This window comes from Poecilia mexicana, unplaced genomic scaffold (assembly GCF_051168715.1).
Source record: "Poecilia mexicana isolate PSO_F unplaced genomic scaffold, ASM5116871v1 scaffold_2, whole genome shotgun sequence".
Taxonomy (NCBI): domain Eukaryota; kingdom Metazoa; phylum Chordata; class Actinopteri; order Cyprinodontiformes; family Poeciliidae; genus Poecilia; species Poecilia mexicana.
The window spans coordinates 5633692-5657382 of record NW_028263371.1 but is presented as its reverse complement, the minus strand read 5'-3'; the positions used below and the strand labels follow the sequence as shown (position 1 = coordinate 5657382).

Genomic DNA, 23691 nt, shown 5'->3' with positions numbered 1-23691 from the left:
AAGAAAAAGTATTGCTGCTTTTGAAGCTCTGAAACGTTCATTGAAATATGATAAAGTTAGTAGATTGGATTATATAACATCATGTGGCTAGAGGCCGTAAGAAAGATTATAAACTAAGATGCCTTAGTGTCAGAATATTATATATATATATATATATATATATATATATATATATATATATATATTTTTTTTTTTTTTTTTTTAATAGGTGCATCACACGATAATGAATGATAGCCTGTGTGATGATATAATACGATCTGGAAATAGTAAAGGATAATGAGGTAGGAGGTCTATAACATAAATAAAGCCCAGTGGTTTTTCTTTTGATTCCTGCAGCATGTTTAGATATTTCTAAGATTATTCTGATCGACTGTCCAGAGAAGCACTGAGATCTAACAAGACAAGAACTTTCTCAAGGATTTTAGATAAGAAATGAAGATTTCTTTATTAATTTATTAAATCCTCTTGATTGAGAGAATATTTCTAAATAATGGTTTAATTACAGCTACTATAAAAGCACTAGATTTGTGTCTGCAATGGAGGCAGAAATCAAAGGGAACATTTCTTTAAATGACTGAGATCAGATCCAACATTCAAGATGGTTTAGATTAGGCCAATATTTTTAACTGGCGGGGAAAATACCTCACAAGAATGAAATAATGTCATTTTGGACGGTGTCAAGAATTTATTTTTAATCAAAATTTTCATGAAGAATCTGATGAAACTCACCTCTGTGTTTGTCTAAATGGAAATGTAGTTCTTATGATCTAATTAACTGTACTGATGTTATGAAAGAATTTTTCTATAAACATTGGCCAGATGTTTAATGTAAGATATCCTCTTATTTTCTGAGGGGTTTTTATGGTTGTTGTTTTAAAAGTTTTTCATTTACTAGTTTCATTCATCGTGTTTCAAAACATTTTTGGTCTGAAACTGTGAAAGGAAAAAGCTCTTGAGAAAATGTGTGTGTGGCTCTGAAAAGAGCCTTTGTGGCTTGAGGCCTGCTGTGTGTGTGGTCAGCAGCTTAAGCTCTCTCTCCACGGATGCGGCGGGCCAGCTGGATGTCTTTGGGCATGATGGTGACCCTCTTGGCGTGGATGGCGCACAGGTTGGTGTCCTCGAACAGACCCACCAGGTAGGCCTCGCTGGCCTCCTGCAGAGCCATGACGGCGGAGCTCTGGAAGCGCAGGTCGGTCTTGAAGTCCTGAGCGATCTCTCGGACCAGGCGCTGGAAGGGCAGCTTGCGGATCAGCAGCTCCGTGGACTTCTGGTAGCGACGGATCTCCCGCAGAGCCACGGTACCGGGCCTGTAGCGGTGAGGCTTCTTGACGCCGCCGGTAGCCGGGGCGCTCTTCCGGGCCGCCTTGGTGGCCAGCTGCTTCCTGGGAGCTTTGCCTCCGGTAGATTTACGGGCGGTCTGCTTGGTTCTCGCCATGTCTGCTGCTTTCTCTACTGAAACGCGGACAAATATGTCGGAGGGAGCGGAGAGCCGCCGCTGTTAAAGTGTGGGAGCAGCTGGGAGGAGGAGACGCTGCTGGACATGTGGGGCTCCTGATTGGTGAGCGGCTCCTCCTGGAGCTCAGCTCCGCCTACAGAGCTCCGACCTCCGGCTCAGTCCTCGCTGCTCATTGGAGGAAGCCCGCTTGAAAAAGTCCGCTCAAACTCACCGGTGTCCCGCTCTGCTGGAAGCTTTTCTGGTTGGTTGTTTCATTGACTCCCGCTCTCTCTGCACTCATATAAGACCAGGTTTCATCCGCTGCTCGACATTTTTCTCGAGTTTCATCTCCAGAAAGAAGCTTCACAATGAGCGGACGAGGCAAAACCGGAGGAAAGACCAGAGCCAAGGCCAAGACTCGCTCCTCCCGCGCAGGACTGCAGTTCCCCGTGGGCCGCGTCCACAGGCTGCTGCGCAAAGGCAACTATGCGGAGCGAGTTGGTGCCGGAGCCCCCGTCTACCTGGCGGCCGTCCTGGAGTATCTGACCGCTGAGATCCTGGAGCTGGCTGGAAACGCTGCCCGCGACAACAAGAAGACCCGCATCATCCCCCGTCACCTGCAGCTGGCCGTCCGCAACGACGAGGAGCTCAACAAGCTGCTGGGTGGAGTCACCATCGCTCAGGGTGGAGTGCTGCCCAACATCCAGGCGGTGCTGCTGCCCAAGAAGACCGAGAAGGCCGCCAAGGCCAAGTAGAGCTGCTGGCCGTCAACACTGCTGGAGCGCACACCCACAAAGGCTCTTTTAAGAGCCACTCACCTCTAATCTTTAGAGCAATACACCTATGATTTTTAATTTCGTTTTTATTTTAAGGTTTGAGATAAGGTACTGCATATTGTATCGATCGATACAGTCTTAAAAAAAGATCGTGACCTCTCCATAGCGATACTTTTAATTTTAGTTTGATTGTAGCACCAAACCTCTAGGTTTTTCCTTTGAATTATTTTCAAACTTAAGATGGAACTTCAACAAAATTAATAGTAAGTTGCAACAATTTATCATTTGAGGAAATTGAAATATTCAACACATCAAATTGTTACTGACTTGATAAAGATAATCTGATTGATGTGCCCACCTATATTTTACAAGGTATATCAAAAAACAATTTTAATAAACCTTAAAAAGCACAACAGAATATGTAGTTTCATTTTTTGACAGGACAATTTACGTCTCAAAATTAACTAACGCATAATTTTCCGTGTGTTTCAGAAAACTGAGTGTAAAAGCTCACAAAGATGCAAGTAAAAGTGCAATACATCCAACATGAAAATTCAAATGCAACAAGCAGGAATGAATAAAAACACAAGTTAGATGTTTAATTCTTTAAAAATAAGTTTGTATTCAAAAATAGCATAACACATGCCTCTTTTTAAAGCAACAATCATTTATTTATTCCAGTCAAACTCAACTTAATTTGCTAAATCAGTGGTTCCATTTGAAAAATTATGTTTGAAGCTTATGTTGAAAAATCACATCGGCTTACTTTGCTTCAACACTTCTATTCAGAAATGACATTGGAAAAAATTGATCTTGCATGTACATGTCATGAAATACAGAAAATGTAACTGTTGAAAAGGGGGTTTCATATCTAACATACAATCTAATCTAATTTAAAATCACATTCTTATTTATGACCACTAGAAATATAGAAGTGGAGAGAATCGAAGATGTGATTTTATAGCATTCACTTATTTTCCTTGACTCAACAGAACATGTGGGACAATTCCTGAATAAAATAAACCATTCGTTTATTTTATAGCAGGACAGGATCGAGCCGTCTCAAAACCAACTTACCTGAATCTTTCATTAGAACAAATCCTTAAATCAGAGCCACAGTGGCGTTACTTCCCCACTCAAAGAGAAAAGTTGATCATGTTTCTGGTGTAAAACCGAGCTAGCAAAATAGTGAACGTACAAAAAAAAAAGAAAAGAAATTACAAAAGATGAAGGCAGGTAATGTTAGAGCAGTGGTTCCGCTTCAGTCCGACGCCGTTATCTGAAATGACGGAGACAGTTTTCTCCTCCGGCGGTTTATGTTCGGAGGTTCTTCTCGCTGCAGCTATCGCTCTCCCCCTGAAGGACAAAATCCAACACATTAAAATAAGATCTAAATCCTGTAGAGCGCATTTAAGTTTCTGTATTTATTACTTGTTTTAGGTGGAAGGAATTAACTATTAGCATACAAACATGACATGAAAAAGTCTAGTAGCTCTAATAAGTATAAGATTTGGTGAAAATCAAGGTTGAAGAAGCATATTGGCTCAAAAATGTAGTAAAGACAGAGCTGGGTGGAAACGTTAAACGAAGCAGGTGGATAATTCAGGTGTCAGTGGGCTGGAGTTGCTTGGCCTTTTGGTGTCTAAAATTTCAGAGTCGCAAAGTTGATGTGAATCCTGCACGTCTCAACAGAGTGGAAGTCCAAACAGTCCAAACAGCAAAACAGAAGAAAAGGTTTCTGAAAGTTCAGCTGTGATCCGTGCCTCTCTTTATCATCAGTTCTCCTATTTTATTTTATTTTTTCACTTCTCATTTTCTCTTTAAATTACCTCTGCTCTCAAAGCCTCTTGCAAGAGGATTCTTGCATGAAAATTTGTAAAAAGTTGAAAGATTTCTCAGCCAGAGCTGCGACAGTGGCAGGACTGTGAAATTGACGTTTGCAGTTACCATCCTTTCAGTACGACCGAGCTTGAGACATTTTGTAACAGAAAAGCAGGTGAAAACGTCAGTCAGGTTGAGATCAGTAAAGGAGATAAGAGACTTTTGGTTAAAAGAAGCCAAATTTTGCTAATTGTGTGTGTTTTTTTTAACATCAATAAGAGAGTGAAACCATCAATGGGGTGAATAATTTTCATACACATGTACATCCTGTTTGGAGTGGGATTTTTGGAATTACGCTCTCTTACCACCATAGGGGAGTAATGTTTGGTGCTTCTGATGACTTTTCCAGAGAGAACACACACGGTGACGGAGACGCAAATCTGCAGGACGAGCAGGACCAGGATGACGCCCTGGAGTCCGTAAAGAAGCGTCTAAAAGACCCAAGACAAAACATAAAGACAGCTGAGGAATAAGAAACAATGGACGCTTTTCCCTGATCCTCACAGGCTTCAACAGGCTAAATCTGACGGCTCAGACGACGCTGTGTCTGAACAATCTGCTCGACACACTCGGGTCGTCCGTTCATCTCAGACTTACGTCCAGTCTCCACAGTTGACTGGGGCATTTCTGCTCCCAGTTGTCCACCGTTCTGCTGGTGATGTTCCAGGTTTGAAAGTCGACGCTGGAGGTCTGGTAGTTGCAGATGAGCCGTGTGGGGGGTCCGGCAGCCAGCAGGAAGCAGGTGTAGCTTCCCGCCGCCAGGCTGAGCAGGACGCTGAACCCGTTGGACACCAGAGACACCCAGACCTGAAGAGACAGGGGACGACTTAGACACAGACTGATCCAGACACACTGACTGCTATAACTTCATCTGAATAAAGAGTTAAATAGACTACGAATATTTTTTTTTTGTGAGTTCTAAAAAGGCAAAACCTCACCAGTCTGACTGAGGTGCGTCTTCCTGCCGCCAGAGCCAGAGAGCCGGACAGCACGAACTGAGAAAACCAGGATTTACAATTTAGATCATTAAGCTTTTTATTCATCATCGTATCGTTAGTCACTCAAATACATACTTTGTTATGTTTTCGTATTTTGTGAAATATTAAAATAATTTAGAAGTACTAGAGACAAAAGTGACTTAGGCTGTTTTCACACCTGATAGTTTGGTACGGACTCTGATTGGGGAGTCCGTACCCCAATCAGATGGTTTGCTTTAACAGTGTGTCAAACAAGCTAAACCCTTTGAAAAAAAAAAAAAAAAACTATTCCTCCCCTCGCCTGTGATGGCGCTGCACCAAGAACCACTGAATGAAACAACACAAAACGTCTGAAGAAGTCTTCCTTCTTCTGAAAATATAAGCAAAAATGGAGTGGCGGCAGATTTTAATCGGTTGTAAGATTTCTCTTGGCAAACTCCCTCTGCAGTTTAGCAAGTCATCATCTGCCGTACAACTCAATACAGATTCAGATAATTATGAGAAGGTGTTTATCAAACTATAACAGCAGACTATATTGAATCCTGACAGAAGGAGGCAACAAATAGTAAAGGAAAGGAGTGAGGTCAGAGTGATTTATGAAAAACCCAGGAAGGCCTTTAAGGAAACCTGGAGAATTTTAGAAGATTACAGAAAACTTTGGGATAAGTGTTAGGAAGAAATTAGGTCTGGTTTAGGAGTACAGAACGGGAAGGTTGATGAATTTGGATTTGATCTCGGACTATCCTCAGTTTTGCGTTTACGCACCAAAACGCAGAGGGCAAACGGAGCGTAGATCATCAGAGCCCTGGAGAACAAAACCAACAGACTGACGAGAAGACACAGCGTGCCGATGAAGATCTGAACCACCTGGAAAAGACATTAAAAAAAAAACACAAGGGGATCAGTTGTTGTCTTTGGAGTTCACTCGTCACTGGGTGTCCCTGCAGTGGCAGACTCTCACCCCGAGGCCCAGCGGCTCGCCCCGCAGGAAGATGCTCTCCTTCGTGTCTTCCTTGGAGGGGGCCGGCGGGGGCTTTACGACGGGCTGCACAGCCTGGACCGCTGGGCTGGCAGGAGACTCGAGAGGAATGGAGAGGTCATCTTTGGGGATGACCTGCGTTACGATCACGACTCCACCCACAGTGGTGACAGATGTGGACGTCATGATGGAGGTTCAACGGAGCTCAGGGAGAATTCTGGGAAATATACCGCTGCAAATGAAACATAAGGACCCAAACGTGATTAAAATGTTATAAACTGAAACAAGGAGTTTGTGAGCTGCAAGAATCCAAGAGAGAAAATGAAAGTTTTTTGCCTCTTTTTAGGACATCTGGACTATTCAATCGGGTTATTTAGGAAGAGTTGATTAAAAGTCTACTGGACCCTCAGCAGGAGGTAAAATTACCCAACCTTCAGCGTCTTTCATCTACTCAACTACAACACCTAGACTCTTCACACCTGGACTAGGTTATTCTGCTGTAACAGCAGAAAACTTAAACCAACTTCATGACTTAATCACTGCTTTTCTTTGATTTGAACATCCCTCTCTTTCTGCTCATACTCGTATGAAAAACTCTTCTCTGTCACTGCAAAACAAACAAACAAAAGAGATTCAGTTTCACTTGAATTATTTTTCTGTTTTCATACGTCATTATGTTTGGATGCTCGTAATGCTTCAGTCGTTTTAATTCTCTTGCCTCTCCTCCATTTGCCCATGCTCAGTTTGTTCCACCTTTCTGCAGATTTTTTCTGACTTTACTCTGTTTTCTTGTTCATAAATAAATGCCATTTTCTGCTGTGACTACCTGCTGGTCCAAGAGGAGTGAATGCTGAAAGTCAGTGACTCAATTAAATCTGCTGAAGTTCTTTAAAAGAAAATTATTTTTGAACAATTAACTGAGCTTAGGGTGCCGTTTGATAAGTAGGACCAGTTGGAATGTATGTACAGTTAAATTGAGATGATTTCAGAAACGACACATTTAATGTTAATTGGAAATAAAAGCAGCACAAGACCAAATCTTGCTTCCCTGAAGATAGAAAATGGGGGAAACAGAGAGTTAACGTGGAAAGCAGCAACATAAGGCAAATTTCAGAGAAAGAGGAAGTCAGTTATCATGTGGTGCAGATGCAACAAAAAAAGTGCTGAAATCGCCCTTTATTGAAGTTTCAGAAATCAGATAAATGTTTCAGAAACTTTGGTTTTAAATATTCTGCTTTTGTTGAGAACAATCTAGTCCAGGTGTGAAGAGTGTGACTGGAGTAGATTCCTTCCTCCAATGACAAGTGAATTTACCCAAATCGTTGCTGTCAATTTTTGATTGTGCAACTTTAAAAAGCGGCCGACCCATAATCCCGGTGCGTTTAAGACGTTTGGAAACAGCAGCTTCGGCATTTCTGTCTTCTTCATGGCCATATTATTCTCTTCATATTTAAGATGTTTTCCTAATTTCTTTATTATTCCGAAAGAAGGGAGAAAAATAAACCAAACGTATTTGTTTTGTTAAACAACCTAACTTTGTGTGTAGAGTTTATTTTAATTTTTATACAGGCAATGTTTTTGCCTTATTATGCAACATTACAGCAATAAAATGTATTTCTAGTCAGTTATACTTAAGACCTTAATAATTGTGTTAATATGGGCTTAGATTGTATTTTGTAATAACTAGTAGTTCTTTAAATTGAACACGCTGTTGAGCATAGAAACATCTGCCATCTGCCACCAGTTAATCTGTAACACGGACAGGGAGCGTCCAACTTGATAAACAGGTATAAGAGTTTTATTGAACTCCGGGATATTAAGCAACTAGGAAGTACAGCAAGGAAACACAGACATATAAAAACTCCATACAGAAACAGCTCCAGGTCTGAATGGGCTCTTTGCACCTAAGGCGTTGACGTCACATCTCCAGGAGCTAATGCGGCTCACTTTTTTCCGCTTTGAGTTACCATGACTGGTAGAAAAGACTAAGTTGTATTTCAGATGCAAAAAAACAATACTATTAACATTGTTGTCTCCCTAATATAATGGGCTTTTAAGTTTTCGTTAATTTCCAAGCGATCCTGAATTAAGAAGATGGTTTGTAAATATCTGTCGCTACCAGCTAACGCCGCACAGCAAAGTTTGCAGCCTTCACTTCACTCCGGATCAGCCTAAAACTACCGGGGATACGGATGGTAAATAAAGGAGCCTCCCTGAGTTATTTCCATGGAATCACTTCTATATTCAGCCTGAAAGAGTTTATGGGAACGAGAGAGCAGACCAGAGCCAGACAGCCGAGCGACTGATCCGCATGTACATACTGCTGTAAACACCGTCCTATCTGAGCTCTTCACAAGAAACATGCAAAGGTAATAAAACGAAATAACACGGAGACATGAAGCAACACGGTCATATTTTTCTAAAAGCAGCAACTTTGAACCTGAACAGCTGAACCAGATCTCTGACACCAGAGCTGCGCTACTGTTAAGCTATGAGGCTTGTTGTGCTTCGTCAGGCTTCGGAAGTAAAAAGCCCGAACCGTAACCTCCCCGTTAGTCTGTGACACTAACGACAATAAACACACATAATATACTTGAAAATAAGATAAATACATTGTCCGTTAGAATGTTTAGATACTTAAATAGCACATTTTACAAGAACAATGTCCGAGAATATTGCCTACTAGCATAAGCTAACGTTAATGTTAGCCACAAAGTTTAAGTAAAACTCACCTTCGTGTCAGTGAATGTATAACGAGGCGAACATCTTAAAACCTTTCTCCAGCTGACTTGTTGGGGCTTCGGATCGATGTACAAACCTTGGCCAAGCCCTGCAAGCACCTAATGTAAATGATATTTGTATTGGATCGGAAACAATCCAGCCGCTTTACCCCGAACGCGGAAGCTGAGGTGCAAAGAGCCCATTAAACCCAGAGTCTGGGTTTGATAGCATGCTGCTAACTGCGCCATCGTTACAAAAAAAAAGACATTTTGTCTGAACTACAGCAATGTGCCTCTCATTCTTGCATTTTTAAGATGTCGAAACTCAATGATAAGAAAAAAATGTAACAAGGGGGCTACTAAAGTAAATGTAACAAAATATATTTGTTGCCTGCTTCACAACTGGTGACTGTATTGTGTTTTTATGATATAAAGCACTTTGAGTTGCCTTGTTGCTGAAATGTGCCTTAGAATAAACTTGACTTGACTAAATTGTAAAACATTAATATATGCGACGCTGTTTACTTTATTGCAGCGCAATAAAAGAAACAAAACAAACGAAACAAAGCCTGATATAATCTCATAAAGCAACAATATAATTACCCGAGAAGAATAAAGTTGTTTACCTGTTTTAAATCGGTCGCTTTTCACCCAGACTCGGAGCGTTGAATCTGTTAGGAAGTGAACTTTCCGAATCCAGGTCGGAGTGCCTTCAGGTGTCGTTTGGAAAACGGAAATCTCACACTTCACTTCCTCCACTGTAAAACTGAGCTTCGATAAGAACATGATATACACGGAACAGACAACAACTGTATGCATTAAGATGTCAATAACGACATTTTACAAAACAACTGGATACAATGGAGATAAAACGTTACACAAATTAAAATTACTTTACGAGATTTTACAAGACATCTGTATAAATTCCGAGTATTTTTAATTATTGCTATAGATGATAATCATGCTTGTTAGCATTTGTTTTCCACCTTACGTGTGGCTTTATTCTGCTGATTTACTTTGGGGCGTAATCATAATCCCTACAGTCTGTGAAGGCAGCACAAGGAAACTACGGGCGTCCATCCATTTTCTGAACACCCTTGTCCCTCAGTGGGGTCGGGAGGGGTGCTGGTGCCCATCTCCAGCTAACGTTCCGGGCGAGAGGCGGGGTACATCCTGGACAGGTCGCCAACACAGACACACAGCCAGGCGTGTGTCTGTTAGGTCGTGCGCTAACATGACCTAACAGTCATGTTTTTGGGACTGTGGGAGGAAACCGGAGTACCCTGAGAAAACCCACGCATGCACAGGGAGAACATGCAAACTCCATGCAGAAAGACCGGGGCCGGGAATCGAACCCAGAACCTTCTTGCTGCACGGCAACAGCTCTACCAACTGCGCCACTGTGCAGCCCACTACGGGCGTCACTGCTGGGAATATGGGCGTTTGTTGTCACAAAGTCAAACAACATGCATTATATAAAGCGCGAAACACAAAGCTGAAATTGGTGTGTAAATAGAAAAAGAAGTGAATTAAAAATAAATTTAAAAAATGTAGAGAGAGACTGACTGGCACAGGCCACTTTATTAGGTACACCTAACTGTCTTATTTGTTGTTGAGATTTAACCTCAGATTTGTTGGCTGCACATCCATGATCAACCTCTAGAGGCTTCCAGATACTGCTCTGTTGCTTTGTGATATGTGGACGTACACTGAGTTTAATAAACCAGGTTTAAATTACAAGGAATAAGCACAGTTAAAGACTTTGTAGTAAATTAATTTGTTCCTAGGAGGGGGAACATATTATTTCAGGCAGCTAAAATATTTGGTTTTCCCCCTCATCACTCTGGCAAATAATGATCAAATGTTTTCAAACTTTTATTGTTGATGACGAAAGGAACAAACACAGTTAGAGACTTGCAGGCAAATTAATTTGTTCCCATTTTATGGAGAGGGAACAGATTATTTCAGGCAGCTGAAATATCAATTCGCTCCTCTCCTCCCCCCATAACTTTGGAAAATGAAGAGCAACTGCTTCCAAATTCTCAAAGATTGTTATGTATGACAGCATAATATAACATAATATACTAGAAATTTTCTTAATCCAGTAATCTGTCATATTTTTACATTAGAACGGGATTTACCAGAAAGCCTACACTCTCATTTTTTCAGGAAGTTTTAATTTTTGGTGCCCTGCTATCAGCCAGTTTCCATCCTCTTATATCAGGAATGAAAAATTATAAATACACACAACGTGTTGGAAACCTGTGTTTGGTGACTGACTTTTATTTGTCAGGCTTACGTGACAAAAGACCTCCACACACGACCTCGTTTATTTATTTATTTCACAATTTTGTTAGCTGCCGATAAAACTGAAAATTACAACCTTGACTTGATTATATGAGTTGTTTTAGCGAGAAATCGATCAGAAGCGCAGTGAAAATGGTCAGATCCGCCGGATCCGCCCCCCTGGCTGCAATGCGCGCTCCCGACGCAGGGGAACAGAATTTCGCACAAAACAGGTGTTCTGACTATCTCTCATACCCGTCAATCCACCATACCTTATGGTAATGTGCATGCGCACATCTATGTTACGTCACATACTCCTTACTCAGTGTGGCATTAGTGTGTCACACTGAATGTGGCAAAATGACACCAGTCAAACGCAATGTGATAAACAGCTACTGGGGTAAAGTTAGCTTTAGTGTGCTTACTCTATAGACTCCAGTACAGAATGGACCTAAAGACGTCATCAACCAAAAATGGCGACCTCCATGGGTGAAAAATGGAACAAAGGACGTACATTTTTGAAGTAATTATGAGCTTTGGTGTATCAAAAACAGCATTTTTTTTTAGGAAATAAGAAAATTGCAATATATTTAGGCCAACGTGTTTAACTAGCCCTGGATCCTTTTGTGATAAAGTTAAATATGGACTGTTGGAGTATAGTGAATATGCATTGATGTGTACAAACCCATCCATTCTGTTTTGATACATGTTTATCTTTCAATAACATAAAACGTAGCAGGAGATAAAAACAATGAATGCACAATGCCGGTTTTCACCAGACTACGAAGCTTTAAGAAAAGCATAGTCTCTTCTTACATATTGGTCATGTTTATCTGCTCATATAAAAGCTTAGAACACTGCTAAAAATATGGTTTTGTTGGTGCTGCTGGAATTGAAGTTTGTTGGAAGTGTTTCTGTTTTTTATCTGCTTTTTGCTTTTAATAAATCTTCCCTCATTTTTCTTTTCATAATCAAACTCTTATATCTGGGAGTTTTTGTTTGGTAAATGTCCTTGAATGTATAAAACAGGTTTCTGATTCCTTAGTTAAAGCCCCTCCTGGACCCCATAGTGGTACAAAGTAGGGCTGACTTAAAGGGAAACCATCTGGGAAAACTGAGATAAACTGTTTTCTCTTAAATGATCCAGATTTCTCTCACACATTTACTGAGTGAAAGTTTAGTTAAAAAAAACCTTTTGAACAGCAGTAAATGACTCTAAAAACCACAAGTTGACCGCAAGAGATCAGTTCTTCAGGGTGGGGTTTCCTGTTGACTGCTTGTTTTTCTTTTCTTTTCTCTGCATCTACTGCTTGAAATACCAGAAATTCATTTACAAGAAGATAAAAAGTTTCTAATAACTGCATGCAGACGCAGCAAAGCAGAAAATTCAGTTTTTTTGCTTCTACATGTTTTTACCCCATTAGTTTCACTCCACAGCAGGAAAAATTTAAAACCTTCATAAGTACCAAGTGTTACTGTAATGTGACCTCACACAGAGAATACTTTTATTACCATTTTTGATAATAATGCAGATTACTGAAACACCATTTGTAACAAAAAATTATCAAAATAATAATTATAACAAATACATAGCATTGGAAATGAGGCAGAGATAAATTTATGTTAGCAAATGTTCCAGGTTGCAAGAAGAGGAAGGAAAACTAACACACTCCTCTGCGTCACTTCCACCCTCAGAGCCGATGATCTGCATTGTTGCATTGCAAGACAACAGTTTCTCCTGAGGTGAGCAGCCTGAAAATTAATTTGTTTTATAACAAATTACAGCTAATGAGTGACTTTATAGCAAAATCTGAAAACGTAAAACCTTCTGTTTGATTTTCTTTTAGCTGAAACCAAACAGTTAAAAAGAGAAGCAGTGATGAGTTTTTCAGCAGCAACTGGGTTTGTTGTCCTGTTCCTCTCTGTGACAGGTACTGAAACACGTTGATCAACTGGAGTTGACAATGTAGAATATTTGATATGGATAAAATTAATATAAGCAATAATCATTTAAAATGTCCCAGTGAGGCATTGTGGGAGGTGTAGTTGTATATTATTGATTCATATTTTTGATGTTATCTGTGTTACAGTGGGACAAGCTGAACCTGCCTGGTCAGTTAAATATGATCCATCTCAGATCTGTGGCTTAAGAGGATCAACAGTGAAGATAAAATGCTCCTATACATATCCATCTAGAATAGATGGAAAAAATACAAAAGTTAAAACAATGTTCTGGTTCACTAAAGAAAATAATCAAGTCCCTGTGGATCTGGAGAAGGACTCTGACTATAAAAGTCGAATAACTTATGAATCTACAGAGAGCAGCAGCATTCTGACAATCAAAGATCTGAAACAGAGAGACTCAGCTGAGTACAAGTTCAGGTTCATAACAAACCAACCAGGTGGAGCATTTACTGGTTCACCTGGAGTCACTTTGACTGTTCTAGGTAACATATTTCTGTATTTGTTGTGAATCTTTGTGTTTCTGTTTGCATCTTTCCAGATTTATTTGAAAATGAGATGTTCTTGTTCCTTTAACCATCCAGACCTCAGAGTTCAGGTCAGAAGATCAGAGACGCAGACGGAGCTGAAGTGTGAAAGCAGCTGTGATCTAACCAAACCTCCTTCATATGTTTGGTTCAACAAAGGGAAGAAAATGGAGGAACAGACTTCTTCTATACTCGTCTCAGTCAGAGATGGAGACAGATATTCCTGTTCTGTTAAAGGACACGACGATCACCGCTCTGCCTCTGTGTGTAAGTTTACTCCTCATGATATTAACATTTTATTCTGCCAATATTTCCATGTTATCCATACAATAAACTCCTATGGCCTCATGAATACAAGAGTGCGCAGTTTTCACACTACAACTTTGCGTTCAGACAAATTTAGAAAAGTGCAGCGCACAAAAAACCCGGATGTATAAAACCGTGCGCATGCACATCACAATTTGCCGGAAATAGAGCACAGCTTTTTTTAGTCGGAATGAAATTACCCCATAGATGCATTTCATGCGCTTCGGCGCACAGACCAACTTTACATCTTTAAGAGACAAAAACTGAGGGAAAGTATTATTTACATTCAAGTGAGGTTTTCACATTCTTTTTTTATTTTTATTTTCTTTATTTTGTGTGCGTGCTAGCTTATTGTCTGAGGATAAATGCGTTCAGTTTCATCGTTTACGTTTAAACAATAAAATATTAAAATCATTTTTTAAAACAAACATCGGATTTGATTCTTCTTGGTCTAATTAAATGAATGTATTCAGATTTCAGTGTATTTACTTGATTTTTGACACTTTGTAGTTTGATATTGTCCACAGAAAAAGTTTGCGTGGCTGCCGCACATTTTCACTCCAAGGAAAAAGTGTGCGTAAAGTGACGCAAAGTTCATCCTTATACATGCCGACTTGTGAGTAAAATATGGCACCGCACATTTTCTGTGCGTACGCACGATTTATACATGAGGCCCCTAATCCTTCAGATTCACACAAACTAGCAGAGATGGTTAATGACTAGTCACATTTAATCGCATTGCTTTATTTAAATGTATGTCAGCACTTGTTTTACAGCATTTTACTTTTATTTGAGTAATATCATTTTTGAAGCAACACTCGTCCTAACACGCCATAACTCTTCAGTTATTTAGCTAAATAAAGAAAAAGCTCATTTCTACTGAAAATTATGCAGACCTTCTTTATTATTTATAAAAAACAATAATTTTCACCTTTGCATATATTTTGGTATGTCTGATTATTAACATTTACTACATTTCTGAGCAGCCATTTAACTGAGTCATTGTTTGTCAATGGCTTCTTTTTAAGTAAAAATATGAAGAAGTAATGCTGCTGTTGTAGTTATTTATGTTGACATTTTGTACATTGTAATTTCCATCTATCTATTGTTTTCTTCTTTTAGAATATGTTTAACTTAGCTTAGATCCCAAATTTATAATTCATTTTTATCTTTGGAATTGTTTAGATGACTTTGTTAACCTGTAGATCCTCCTATTAATTTAAGTAATTAAGCTTTACTGTGTGGCTAATTTCCCCTATAATGACTGGAAGCTTTTGTGAAATGATTTTTTGGCCACTTTTTGAACTTGAAGCATCAGGTAAAGTTATTTTTTGTTTTCATTTAAGTTGTAAGACATTTTTAGTAATTGTTGTACCTATATTTTTTCAAGGCATAAAATGTATGTATTTTTTCAAACAACTTGCAAGTACGTTCAAGAACCAAACAACCTGTTCACGCACACGGCCTTTGTTGGAAATATTTGGTGTTGGAACCTTAGAAGCCTGTGTCAGCTAGCCTTACTCTCTTTGGCTACTCTACTTTCCTGGGGCAATCAGTAAAGCAGTGGTTCCCATGTGTGGGGCGCTCCCCCTATGGGGGGCGCAGTGCCATTGCAGGGGGGTCGTGATGAATAATAATTAAAAAAAACCTCAGAGAGCTGTTCATGTTTTAGCCCCATTTTTCACAGAGGCTTTTTTAATTGTATTGATGATAGCAAAGTTGAATATTGTTACAAATTAAAAAAAAAGATGTCTGAAATAACACTGACAGCAAAGAATACTCTTCTACAAAAAAAAAAAAAAAACAGTTACACAAAACTGTTTCACTGTGAAGATGGTTTGTAGTTTGTTTTGTTGCAACATGAAGTGTGAAATAAACTTCAGTGGAGTTTGAAAACAAAATATGGGTATAGGTTTATGTCTGGTTGATTTTTTTTTCTTTGTTGGGGAGGATTTCATTGTAATCCATAGGGGAGCCCAGAAGAAAATCTTTGGGAACAACTGAGGTAAAATATCCAGATGAATATAATGCTGAGTTTTATATTTTTTCCTCCAGATGCTCCAGAGTTTCTCTCTGCTAAACTGATCTCCTCTGGTCAGATAACTGAGGGGCAATCAGTGACTCTGACCTGCAGCAGTGATGCTAACCCAGCAGCTAACTACACCTGGAGGAAGAACAACAACCAATCAGTTGTCAGTAAAGACCAACAGTTTGTCCTCAGCTCCATCCTGTCCTCAGACTCTGGACAGTATTACTGCACAGCTCAGAACGAGCTGGGAGAGAAAACATCTGGACCCGTCCCAGATAGCACATGATGTTAAATCAACGTTGAAAAATAGTTAGAATCGTTGATTTTTGGTTGAAGTCGACAAATGACGGTGGATGAACCATCAAACAACCATCCAATCAAACCGTTGAAACTGTGACATTGAATCAACGTTGTTTTGTGGTTGAAATCTGATCACTGAAATGCCGAAGTCTGATTAATGGTTGATTTTTGGTTGAAGACGACAAATGACGGTGGATCAACCATCAAACAACCATCCACCTCTAGCCAAGTAACCAGTGTTGAAACTGTGTCATTGAATCAATGTTGTTTTGTGGTTGAAATCTAATGACTGAAATGCTGATGTCTGATCAACATCTGATCAATATTGAATCAATGTCAGATGTATTGCCGCACCCCTTCCCCTCCTCTCCTCCTCATCAGCGCTCTGGGTCAGAGCATTTTATTACTGAGCGGGGGTTATCACATTTAAATTAACCACTGCAGAGGATAGTCGGTGGTGATTCCTTTCTGTACATTTTCTTACTTGTTCATAACAATTCTCACTGACTGTGTGTGTGTGATATATTGACACAAAAACATCTACAACTTACTACAAGGAGTGGAGCGGTCCACCCCCACCGTTTACATGAGTGGGATGTCCCAAACACACAGCTGCTTCGCTGTTGGCTTGTTGGAAAATATGTTAATTCAATGTTGAATTGTCATCACAAAGGTTGCATGTTTGGTTGAGGTCGACAACTGATGGTGGATCAACTATAAAACAACCATTCAATTCTAGCCAATTAACTAATGTTGAAACTGTGACATTGAATCAATGTTGTTTTGTGGTTGACATCAAATAAATGAAATGCCAACGTCGAATCCAGTGTGTTTCAGCACTGGTCCTCCAGGCCCTACAAGTTTTAGGCATTTCCCTAATTCAACACACATGATATTAATTGACGTCTGATTAACGGGGTTTTGCTGAACTGAAAAAACGCAGGTCAGTTTGATTGACGTCAAGGTTTGGGGAAGAACTACCCAGATAGCACACGATGTTAATTCAATGTTGAATTATGATCATAAAGGTTGCATGTATGGTTCAGGTCAATGACAGAAGCTGGATCAACCATCAAACAACCATTCAATTCTAGCCAATTAACATTCATTGATTGAAATGCCACATTGAATCCAGTGTTTTTCAGCACCGGCACCAGGCACACTGCCCTACAAGTTTTAGCCATTTCCCTAATTCAGCACACATGATTTTAATTAACATTTGATTAACAAGGTTTTGCTGAACTGAAAGCATGCAGGTCAGTTTGCCTTGAGGAAAAACTAGTAATCAAAGTGTTCAGGTGTTTTTTGCACCCCTCACCACCGCCTGCCATTCAAATGCCCAACCCCCTTCCCTCCACCCGCCAAAAACACACACACACCTCTTTCCCCCCACCTGGGCCCATCTATCCCTCAATCAGGTGAAACAACTTTAATTTTAAGTGAGGGTTTTTCATTTTTTAAAAGATTGTTTTGGCTAGTGGCCTTTATTTGACAGGAAGGTGGGTAATGAGAGAAGGGGGGTAATGCAGCAAAGGTTGCCAAGGTCAGGAATTGAACCTGTGACAGCTGTGTTGAGGACTGAGTCCTTGATTGTGGTTTGTGCTTAACCCCTGCGCCACCACTGCACAACCCCTTTTAGGTGAGGGTTAATCACGTTTTAACTTAAGCACTATGTGTTGACAACACTGAGTTGTGATTCTGTTCTGTACCCAGATACACTAGCGGAACAAGTCAGCGTTGGGCCAGGGGGCGGGGCTAATTACCGGACCCCTAACGAATCACCAGGCCCCTGACGTTTATCGCCTGCGCTACCAGAAACTGTTGAGCGAGGGGCGGGGAGGTTGGTCTGCGTTTTTTGGTTGATCTTTACCCAGGAAACACATCGGCTAAACCGTGAGTGAAACGGTCACTGGGACTGACTAGTATATATTCCATTGAGGGAAAGTAACTTTAACATTAAATAGACCTTTCTCAACAGGCAGTAGACTTTCTCAGTCTATAATCAGATATTTAAGCACCCCCCATAGCTCTGCGCCTGCCCAGATTGCACATGATGGCAATTCAACATTGAATTAACATCTTTTGCCAACAAGCCAACAGCGAAGTGGCTGTGTGTTTGGGACATCCCACTCATGTAAATGGCGGGGGTGGACCGCTCCACTCCTTACTCCTTGTAGTAAGTTGTAGATGTTTTTGTGTCAATATATCACACACAAATGGTCAGTAGGACTTTTTTATGAAAAAGAAAGAAAATGTACAGAAATGAATCTTCACCCACTATCCTTTACAGAGGTTAATTTAGAATGTAATACCCCCCACTCACTAATAAAATGCTCTGACCCAGAGCTCTGATGAGGAGGAGAGGAGGGGAAGGGGTGTGGCAAAAGAGCTGACATTGATTCAACATTGATTCAACATTGATCAGTCGTTGATCAGACATTAGCATTTAATTCATTAGATTTCAACCACAAAACAACATTGATTCAATGACACAGTTTCAACATTGGTTACTTGGCTGGAGGTGGATGGTTGTTTGATGGTTGATCAACCGTCAGTTGTTGACCTCAACCAAAAATCAACCATTCTAACTATAATTCAACGTTTATTTACCGTTGTGTGCAATCTGGGCAGTTTGTTGCAGCCCTCATTACCTCCTCATCTCCCCCTACTCCCTCCCAAGCCTCCCCCACCCAGCCGCTCCTCCCAACCTTCTCCTCTTTACCCCCTCTCATCCCTTCTTCCCTCCCCCTCCTTGAGCTCTGGGTCAGAACATTTTATTACTAGGTGGGGGTTAATCATGTTTCAAATTAAGCACTACATGTTGAGAACAGTGGGTTGTGATTCCTTTCTGTACATTTTCTTACTTGTCTGTAAATATTATTACTGACTGTGCATAATGTGTTGACACAAAAACATCTACAAGTCTGTACTAGGAGTTGTACAGTCCACCTCCCCAATTTTACACTTGTGGTTTGTCCCAACCAAAAAGCCACTTTGCTGCTGGCTTGTTTGCTACCGGCTTCTGAATTGAATTCTCCGCTGAGCACTTTTATGGTAAGTTTTTCAATATTACTTTGATCTTAAATGTGTTTATTGAAAAATAAGGGCATTGTTTTGTGCCCATAGTAATCCTGGTTATTTTGGGGCAAAATGGATATTTTTAATAATTGAGATCATGTCTCCTTTTGTATTATTTTCATCCTACCCACCACTCCAGGCCTAAGTATGAAATCCTGCGAGATTTTGTGGGATTTGAGTTTTTAAAATAGGGCGGGGCCTATTGTTTGGTCTTGGAGAACATGTGGTGGACAAGGAAGTGTAAGGCTGGCTGGTCCAGGTGGGCTTTAAATTGTGATAGTAATCACTTGTTTTTAACTTTTTATTATGATATGCTTAGGGTCGTGCTTAAATGAGCCTCTGTACCAGAACAGCTGAGTTGGATGATTACATGACCGTCTGCAGCCATCAAGAAGTGCAGAAGGTTGTTAATCATCCACAGATTCAATCCAGGTGAGGCAGAAGGGAAACACTTAACATGTAAGGCAGGTGAAACACTGAACTAAACCTGCTAATGACTGATTCAGTCTGTTGATCCTTGGATTGGTAACTGGTTAAATTGAACTGGACTATTGTTACTTGTGTGGGATCTTTATTAGCATATAGACTCTTTTTAAGGAATTTAATCAACTTATTTGGAAATATTTGTAGTTGATGGAAGATTGAACCAGCTATTTGATGGAAGTTTATTCTGTATAAATTATAATTTTTCCAACTACACTATAAATCACCTTTTGTTTGATTTATTTGTCTCTGGTGTGTTAAATAGACCTGATCCTCCCTGAGTTTTATTGTTAGGTTTTCTGATAAACAGCCCTTTATTTTAAATATTGATTTAATATCAATATTGTAAATCCTACACTATACTGCAGCTTGATGGGTAAATGCAGTTGTATATGTAAACATTAAGATAAATATTAATGAAAGATTAAGATATTAATTTAACAGTGAGTGCACATGGGGAACTATATGGTTTGTATTTGTTCTCAGACCTGTAACCAGTACAGTGTTTAATCTTTCATTGTGTTTCAGAACTTTTCAAATGTTTATCATATTTCTAACTGGCACCTTCCTCACTTTTATTTTTTTCAGCTGTTGCTCTGCAGTTTGACCGAAAGCTGACTCTTGAGGACAGCAGCAAAATTGTCAAGAAGTGGCTTCATTACGCACCAGAATGAGAGGAAGACATCACAAGGAATCAAAGTGACGCCAACCAGAGTCAAACTGGGGTTACCACGACTTGTACTGTTTCCCTACTTCATACAGTACAAAGCTTAACTTCATGGACTCTGTTCTTCTGTGGACAACATACTGTTGTTTTGACAGTCAAAAAGGAATCAAATATGTTTAAAGATCTGTCCCTCTTTTCTTAAATAAAATGTTAAATCAAACCCATGTTGTCATTTTTAAACTTTTGTACACAGTTTACGCATCATCTGCCAATAATACAGTGTTTAACACCAGTGAAGAAACTTTTAGTGGCATGTTATGATGTAGACCTATCGGACGTAAAATGTACATAAATCCTTAGCTTTCATTCAATATAAAAACAACCCAAATCTGCATGTACATCCACAGTCAAATGAGTGTTGAATCAACATTGATTCAATGTAGAATTAACACAAATCTGCATGCAGATCCACGTTCAGCTGATGGTTGAATGAACGTTGATTCCTAACTGATTCAATGTAGAATCAACACAGATATGCATGCAGATCCACGTTCAGATGATGGTTGAATCACCATTGATTCCTAACTTATTCAATGTAGAATCAACACAAATATGCATGCAGATCCACGTTCAGATGATGGTTGAATCACCATTGATTCCTAACTTATTCAATGTAGAATCAACACAAATATGCATGCAGATCCACAGTCAAATGAGTGTTGAATCAACATTGATTCAATGTAGAATCAACACAAATATGCATGCAGATCCACGTTCAGATGATGGTTGAATCACCATTGATTCCTAACTTATTCAATGTAGAATCAACACAAATATGCATGCAGATCCACAGTCAAATGAGTGTTGAATCAACATTGATTCAATGTAGAATCAACACAAATATGCATGCAGATCCACGTTCAGATGATGGTTGAATCACCATTGATTCCTAACTTATTCAATGTAGAATCAACACAAATATGCATGCAGATCCACAGTCAAATGAGTGTTGAATCAACATTGATTCAATGTAGAATCAACACAAATATGCATGCAGATCCACAGTCAAAAGAGTGTTGAATCAACATTGATTCAATGTAGAATCAACCGAAATCCGGATGCAGATCCACGTTCAGATGATGGTTGACTCAACATTGATATAATGTAGAATCAACATTGATTCATAACTGATTCAATGTACTATCAACACAAATATGCATACAAGTTGACATACAGATGATGGTTGAATCAACATTGATATAATGTCAGTTATGGTTGAAACCCTAACGTTGATTCAACATACAAGTCACCGACCACTTTCAATGTTGTTTCAATGTCAGCGTTCAACGTTGATTCAATGTTTCTGGCTGACATTGATTCAATGTTGTTTCAATCATTCTGTGCTATCTGGGGTCTCTGTCCAGGTCACATGTGAGTCAAACTGGTTTCATTACAAACATGTTCAGGTGCATCTTGGTGATAAGAATATCACTGAATGTTGATTTATTTCAGATATAAATGTCAAAAGGTGAAAACTCGTGCCTTTTAGATTAATTGTGAAGTGACTATTAGTAGAACAAGGAAAACTATAGATTTGTCTGTAAGAGGTTGTGTTCTACTGGCAAAAATAAAATGTTATAAAATTTATTTCTTAGCTGCTGTAAAGTCTTAGATTTGTTTGGTATAGAAATATTCCTAAAGTATTAATCCTTATACAACTACAAGGATTAATCTCCTTCACTGTCGTCAGCATGGACTAATTTTCTGCTTTAATACATAGCAAGTAGCTTTATTTTAAATGATAAATGTTAGCTTGTGTTCCAAAATCAGTTTTCGTGTGTGTAATAATAACTTCCTCTCCTCCAGATGCTCCCAGGCCTCCCTCTGTGTCAGTGACTCCCTCTGGTGACATCATGGAGGGCAGCCTGGTGACTCTGACCTGTAGCAGTGATGCTAACCCAGAAGCTAACTATACCTGGTACAAGGAGGGAGAGGAGGCACCAAAAGCTTCAGGACGAAACTTCACCATCACTAACATCATGGTCCAGCAGAGAGGAAATTATAACTGTGAAGCTCAGAACAGCAGAGGGCGCTATAACTCCACAGTGACTGTGAACGTTGTAGCAAGTAAGGAAATGAAGGAACAGATTCATGGCAACTATAACATAAAAAAAATGTCTCACCAGAAATAGAAATTTCTTCTTTGTTCTGATAAATTAGGTCAATCAATGTCAACAACGATCATCATCAGGCTGACTCTGTTCATCCTGATCTTTCTGCTTGTCCTGATTATTTCTTTAAGGTAAATCAATGAGAAATTCCATCATGTTTTCCTTATATTCTGCATTTTGACACATATTTGCATTGTCTTTTATCCAGAACACTGAAAACTATGAAAATGAACAGAAAACTATTTGAACCAATAGAAATGGAGGAGAGAAGGACTAGTGAGATCACATAGTGAGTATTCATTGATCTGAACTTCACCAATCAGCCCAGGATTACATGATGACATGTTTCTGTTTTTGGTCCATTGTTGTTAATCAATTACTGTAAATGCATAATTAGGGATAAAACAGAAGATTTAAAAAATATGAATGTACAGTGCTTTATTTCACTAAAATAAAATGTAGAAAAAAATGCAACACAAAACAATAAAAAAACAAAATCAACCCAGATACAGTTTGTACATCTTGAGTCTCTGAGTTATAAAGACTTCAAATAGTGAGAACAATTGTAAGCTGTTATGAAATGTTAAAGAATCAAGCCAATACCAGCTTGTGCTGCATAAAGAAGCTGAAAGGTCAGAGGTCAGCCCTCTGTCCTTCAGACTCCTTGGATGCAGCTGCTTCAGTTCACATCCAGCAGAGGCCACAGAGAGGATTCACCTGGCACCAGTCAAGGTCAACCATGGAGGAGTCATGAACCGAGTTGACCACGACCCGTAACCAAGGAGACGGTTGGAGTGAAACCAGAAGGAGCAGAGAGGAAGTCCATATAAGGTTGTAACAGAGGGAGCATCAACACCTCCTCCTTCCTGCAGAGACTGAACTCTACTATGTTATTTTAATATATTCATATGTAATCCCTCATTATGTGTTGATTATGTTTATCTGTGAATATAAAAGCTTTAATATTGATAAAAATATGGTTTTGTTGGTGTTGCTGGAATAAGAGTTTGTTGAAAGTGTTTCTGTTTTTTATCTGCTTTTTGCTTTTAATAAATCTTCATTTTTATTTTCATAATTAAACTCATATATCTGGGAGTTTTTGTTTGGTAAATGT

At 39.4% G+C, this 23691-nt stretch overlaps 3 protein-coding genes and 2 long non-coding RNA genes across 6 annotated transcripts; 3 read left to right on the top strand and 2 right to left on the bottom strand.

The window, feature by feature from the left end:
* Positions 1-985: 985 nt before the first annotated feature.
* Positions 986-1468, bottom strand: LOC106910783 (histone H3). The gene has a single exon (XM_088009597.1). The coding sequence runs from the start codon at positions 1433-1435 to the stop codon at positions 1025-1027; it is 411 nt and encodes a 136-aa protein (XP_087865723.1). The 5' UTR covers positions 1436-1468; the 3' UTR covers positions 986-1024.
* A 208-nt stretch (positions 1469-1676) lies between these two features.
* LOC106906744 (histone H2A) lies at positions 1677-2229 on the top strand. Its single transcript, XM_014972148.2, has one exon. The coding sequence runs from the start codon at positions 1804-1806 to the stop codon at positions 2188-2190; it is 387 nt and encodes a 128-aa protein (XP_014827634.2). The 5' UTR covers positions 1677-1803; the 3' UTR covers positions 2191-2229.
* Positions 2230-2860: 631 nt separating this feature from the next.
* LOC148160345 (membrane-spanning 4-domains subfamily A member 4A-like) lies at positions 2861-9505 on the bottom strand. Of its 2 annotated transcripts, none has more exons than XM_088009588.1 (7): positions 9395-9505; positions 6031-6280; positions 5835-5936; positions 5031-5087; positions 4690-4899; positions 4398-4523; positions 2861-3567 (listed from the first exon to the last, which is right to left on the bottom strand). In XM_088009588.1, exons 2-7 carry the CDS (start codon positions 6232-6234, stop codon positions 3526-3528), a joined length of 741 nt encoding a protein of 246 aa, XP_087865714.1. In that variant the 5' UTR covers positions 6235-6280; positions 9395-9505; the 3' UTR covers positions 2861-3525. The 2 variants fall into 2 exon arrangements, with proteins under 2 accessions (XP_087865714.1, XP_087865716.1); XM_088009590.1 differs by having other exon boundaries at positions 9372-9469.
* A 9743-nt stretch (positions 9506-19248) lies between these two features.
* Positions 19249-20626, top strand: LOC148160344 (uncharacterized). Its single transcript, XR_015764481.1, has 2 exons — positions 19249-19688; positions 20328-20626. It is a non-coding gene; the product is annotated as an uncharacterized LOC148160344 (long non-coding RNA).
* A 1977-nt stretch (positions 20627-22603) lies between these two features.
* On the top strand, positions 22604-23657 carry LOC106932746 (uncharacterized). Its single transcript, XR_001421349.2, has 2 exons — positions 22604-22708; positions 22786-23657. It is a non-coding gene; the product is annotated as an uncharacterized LOC106932746 (long non-coding RNA).
* The last annotated feature ends 34 nt before the right edge of the window (positions 23658-23691 follow it).